Source organism: Palaemon carinicauda, chromosome 2 (genome assembly GCF_036898095.1).
Source record: "Palaemon carinicauda isolate YSFRI2023 chromosome 2, ASM3689809v2, whole genome shotgun sequence".
NCBI lineage: Eukaryota > Metazoa > Arthropoda > Malacostraca > Decapoda > Palaemonidae > Palaemon > Palaemon carinicauda.
The window spans coordinates 90,004,054-90,009,053 of NC_090726.1; the positions used below are offsets into that span (position 1 = coordinate 90,004,054).

Sequence of the window (5,000 nt, forward strand, 5' to 3'; positions counted from 1 at the left end):
CCCAAAGTTGACCTGCGCAAGTTAAAAAAAAGTTAGTCGGGCAATGAAGTGCCTACTAATATTTCTGTAACTGGTTCTTGAAATAAAATTTTCGTAATCATACATTAGATGATTTTACCCAAAAACAATGCTAGCTTTTTTCTCCGATAACCTTCCAATTGTAATGCATTTAAAATTAATATTTTCCAATAAATAAGATATGAAGCTTATTAACAAAAATAAGTATTAGGTATTAGGAAAACAAAAGTAACAACAACAACAACAACAATAGCAGTAGCAACAGCAACAAATACAACAACAGCAGCAACAACAACAACAATAATAATAATAATAATAATAATAATAATAATATTAATAATAATAATAATGATAATAATAATCTTTATTTCAGCTCAAAACCATAAACAGTTACAATGGAGGTACTGCATTGTTACACTTATGTCATCAATACGATGACACAGTAATAAAAAAGAATGAATTATCATGAAAGTCAACATAATACTGTTCATGATCAGATATATTAAGTGACAGTACTACCACTAGTGAAACTGATCATACCGGTTATAATAATAAGAATTTAATTTAATAATAATAAAGATAAAGATAATGATAATATTAGTAGAAAATAACAGGAGTGATAGTAATGATAACGGTAATAATATTATTATGTCAAAAACACCAATTGTCAAGCTGTTGATAGTGGTACGATCTTAGAATCGTTACAGGCCATTTCAATCTCCAAACAAAAACGATTTGGCAACAGCAGCTGAATACTGGAAATGAATGAGAAAAGAAGCTAAGAAAAACACAAATTTGTTCACAAAATTATTTACAAAGACCATTAAAGGTTCCTTCTATTTTAATTTCAATGAATAATGAAATTAATTCAAAATATTGATAGATATAGGGAACAGCAGGGAGAGTGGTGCAATAAATACTACTAATGTTGAGATGGCGAAGTATTTTCAGCTAATATGATGCTTATCCTGTGGCTTTAGTCTTGTGAACGTCACAGATGAATATTGCACGAGTTTTTTTTTTTATATTTTACATCCTGATTGGTTTCCTTAAAAACGCTTACGTCGGCTGCAATCTGGACCCGAAGTTGCGCCATATAGGAATAGCTTGGTATGGGACGCCAGGCGACATTTCCAAAATTTCCATCAAACTTGGTTTGTCCCCAAAGTGCAGACGACAGTAATTAAGGTGATCACATCTTTGACCAAACACTACTAGGATTTCTTTTCGCCCCAGACACTCTTGGGAAACAAATACAGTATTTAATTTTTAACATATTTCTTTAACATCATTGCATCTACCGATGACAGATAGAAAACCGTTGTAATGATAATTGAGTAGCAAGAACAGAGCAGATGATATAAAGATAAATACGCTTACACACACACACACACATGCACACACACACACACACACACATATATATATATATAAATATATATATATACATATATATATATATATATATATATATATATATATATATATATATATATATATATATATATATATATATATATATATATATATATATATATATGCGTGTGTGTGTATGTGTAAGGGAGGGGGGTGAATTTAAACACGGAATAGCATCATATAATATCTGATGAAGTTATTGCATAGCCACAACCACAATGATAAACAAATTACGAATTCACTGCACTGATGCTTCCCTTATCCAAATTTCTCACATTTTGAACTTAACTCTGGTTCTTGCAAGTTAAAGGTTGGTTGGTTTTAGATTGCCTTACCCACGTAAAGCACGGGAAAGTTGGAGGAAATACTTGCTATTGATCAGTAAAATTAGTTTTCCAGGTTTTCTAGTCCGTTCTCAGCAAACATCACTAGAACGGAATGATGCCTAAGGTTATTACTGAGATGTCTTTGGTTGTCATAATGAATGACTGTGATACGTCTAATTGATTCTCGTGTATAGTTTGGCCATAGCGAGCAGTCGCAAATGTTAGAGCATTAAGTTTGAAACAGGAGATTATTGGCATCTTGGCGCCAAAAAGCAAATCTTGATGTTAGCACATTTCTTAGGCAGGACACGTCGTCTGCTCTATGTGTCTGATATGTCCTTAAGACTTTCGTAATGATGTGACCCAGGTAAGGAAACTCAATAGCAAATGCTTGCCTATGGTTTTGGAAGATGCGTGAATCTTCTATTAATCGGAGAGCACTAAGTAAAGTAGAATAGACATGTATTGCGTTTTTGATTCGTTATAGATTAATGTCTCTCTCATAGGCGTATGCACTACAATTGTTGATGAGATGCAGTAGGCCTTATTTGGAGGGTGAAATTAAAACTATATCATCAGAGTAGCATAAGTTATTTATGGTAAAGCTCTTAACTGTGCAACCAATAGGGAGTATATTTACTCTTGTATTCAATTAATATGTGCATTATTTAAACAAATACAGTGAAAGGATACTTCCTCGAACGGAGACCAATTGACGATGGAATGTTTTTGATAGGCCATTGCCCTATTTAACAGAGATCTGTTGTGTAGAGAACCAACAATATGGGATACCGATGAGATATAAAGGATATTCCTTTTTGTGCAGTTTTGAAAAGAATTTCAGATAGTGTATTCTGTCGAATGCCTTCTGCATGTCAACATATAATAAGTAAACGGGAGGCAGATGGTAAAAACCAATTCAATTGCTCTTTTAGAATATGAAGTATATAGAGATGTCAGAGTGGTTGATCTTTAAACCTAATTGGTTGTCTCCAGTGAGAAGGAAAAGAGCAATGCAACCGAATAATGCAAATTATTATCACCTGGTCATTTGTACGATTCATCATAATTGAAGGTAATGATATTCAATAATGGAAGACATAATAGTAGGTTATTGCATTACAGACGGCCGAATTCCTTTCATGTTAAAGTTATTTTCTATCGCTATAGTCTCCATTAGGCAGTTATTTATGATTGGCCGTAATGTATACTATAAAAAGTAACAATATACATATAATTTTCACTATCGCTTTTCCACTAATAATTTAATTTTGTTTCACTGTTACAAAAAAGTATAATTAATGTCAATTTAGTTATCGTTTCGTCTATTTAAATATAATTGAATTCACATTTATCATGGTATATTAGACAATGTAGACAAAAGGTCAAACTCCCATACAAAAACACACCTGCATATCCCTAACGAAAGAAAACCATATACTGTATATATATATATATATATATATATATATATATATATGTGTGTGTGTGTGTGTGTATATATACATATATATATATATATATATATATATATATATATATATATATATATGTGTGTGTGTGTGTGTGCATATATATACTGTATATATATATATATATATATATATATATATATATATATATATATATATATATATATATATATATATATATATATACATATGTGTGTGTACATATATATACTATATATAAATATATATATATATATATATATATATATATGTATGTATGTATACATATACATATTTACATATTTATACGCACAAAGGATGAAGCATCAAATTAACGAAAGGAAGACTTGGAATAGGGCACCAACAGAAAATTGCATTGAAGGATAAAAGTTAAAATATTATCAGCAATAGAGATGAAAATATAAAAATTGTAGAGGATTTCTATACTATGCTGTACATTAGTAATATACGAAGTAATTTCACCAATAGAAATAATAGAACATATGAGCCGGTACCACACGTAACAATAAGAGATGCAAAGAAGGCATTAAAAGGCATGAATAGAGGCCAAACAGTGAGAGAAGATGGCCTAACAATCAATTCAATGATAGATGGAGGAGATTTCATAGTAGTAAACTTACTGACCTTTACACCAAATTATGTGGAAGACTGCTCTTCACCTACAGCTTGGAAAAACTTTATCATTATACTAATTCACAAAAAACGCAAAAGACTTGAAAAAAAATACCGCTCGATCACTCTACTCTCGATAATATATAAGATATTTATGAATATCATATTAGGCCGAATAGAAAGACAGGTAGACTTTAATCAACCAAGGATTTCGAAGAAGGTATTCAGTAAATGACCATCTCCATGTAATTAACCAGCTAATAGAAAAACCAATAAAATATGACAAAACAATATGTATTGGATTTATAGATTAAGAGGAAGGTTTTGATTCTGTCAAAGCTCCAGCTGTAATAAAAAAGACCCTTCAAAGACAAGGAATAAATGAATCTTATATTAGAACACTTAAAGCTATCTATACAGGAAGTACAGCAATCCTAAAACTATATAAAAAGTGAGTAAATTCCAATTGAGAAAAGCGTTAGACAGGAAGACTTCATCTCTGCTCAATTATTCACAGTTTGCCTAGAAGTTTTTAAACATTTTGATTGGGAAAATATAGGAATTGATATTAACGGGAAATACCCTACTAGCTAAAAATTTCCAGATGTCATAGTAAATATTGAGAAGAATGGCAAAAGACGACAAAAGATTTAAATACAGAAACCAGATATGTATGACTAAAAAATAAATATGGGTAAAACTAAGATGATGCTCAATGAAAAGGCAGAGAACAAAAAACAGTTAAAATGAACATCTAGAGATTGTTAATGAATATGCATACTTAGGACAGACAGTAAGTGTTTCCCAGGACATAAAACCGAAATAGAAAGAATGATAAGTATAGGATGGAGAGATTTTAGTGAACAAAATGAGTTTATGAAATATAAAAAACGATTTCCTCTAAAGATAAAAGTATTTAATATAGATGGTACTACCGAGGAGATTGTATTTTGTGAAATCCTTATGAAATAAAATATCAAATCTGCTTTTTTCTTTTAATTCAATGAATGTTACATTACCAGCATTTTATTATATGACGTCAGTTGTTTGTTTATTTATTTATTTGTTTTACGAATAATACTTTCACACATTGGTGGTGCTTTGATGGTTTGTGGTTTTCATTTCAGTTTTGTTAGTTTTCCTTTTTTTCTATGAT

At 30.4% G+C, this 5,000-nt stretch overlaps 1 protein-coding gene across 1 annotated transcript in view; it reads right to left on the reverse strand.

Moving 5' to 3' along the window:
* Positions 1-5,000, reverse strand: part of LOC137618341 (ionotropic receptor 21a-like) — a 31,890-nt gene that overhangs the window by 11,742 nt on the left and 15,148 nt on the right. Inside the window, exon 6 of the mRNA XM_068348511.1 lies at positions 1-12. This exon is cut by the window's left edge and continues 140 nt beyond it. Coding sequence (XP_068204612.1) covers positions 1-12 — 12 coding nt within the window. The remainder of the gene's footprint in view (positions 13-5,000) is intronic.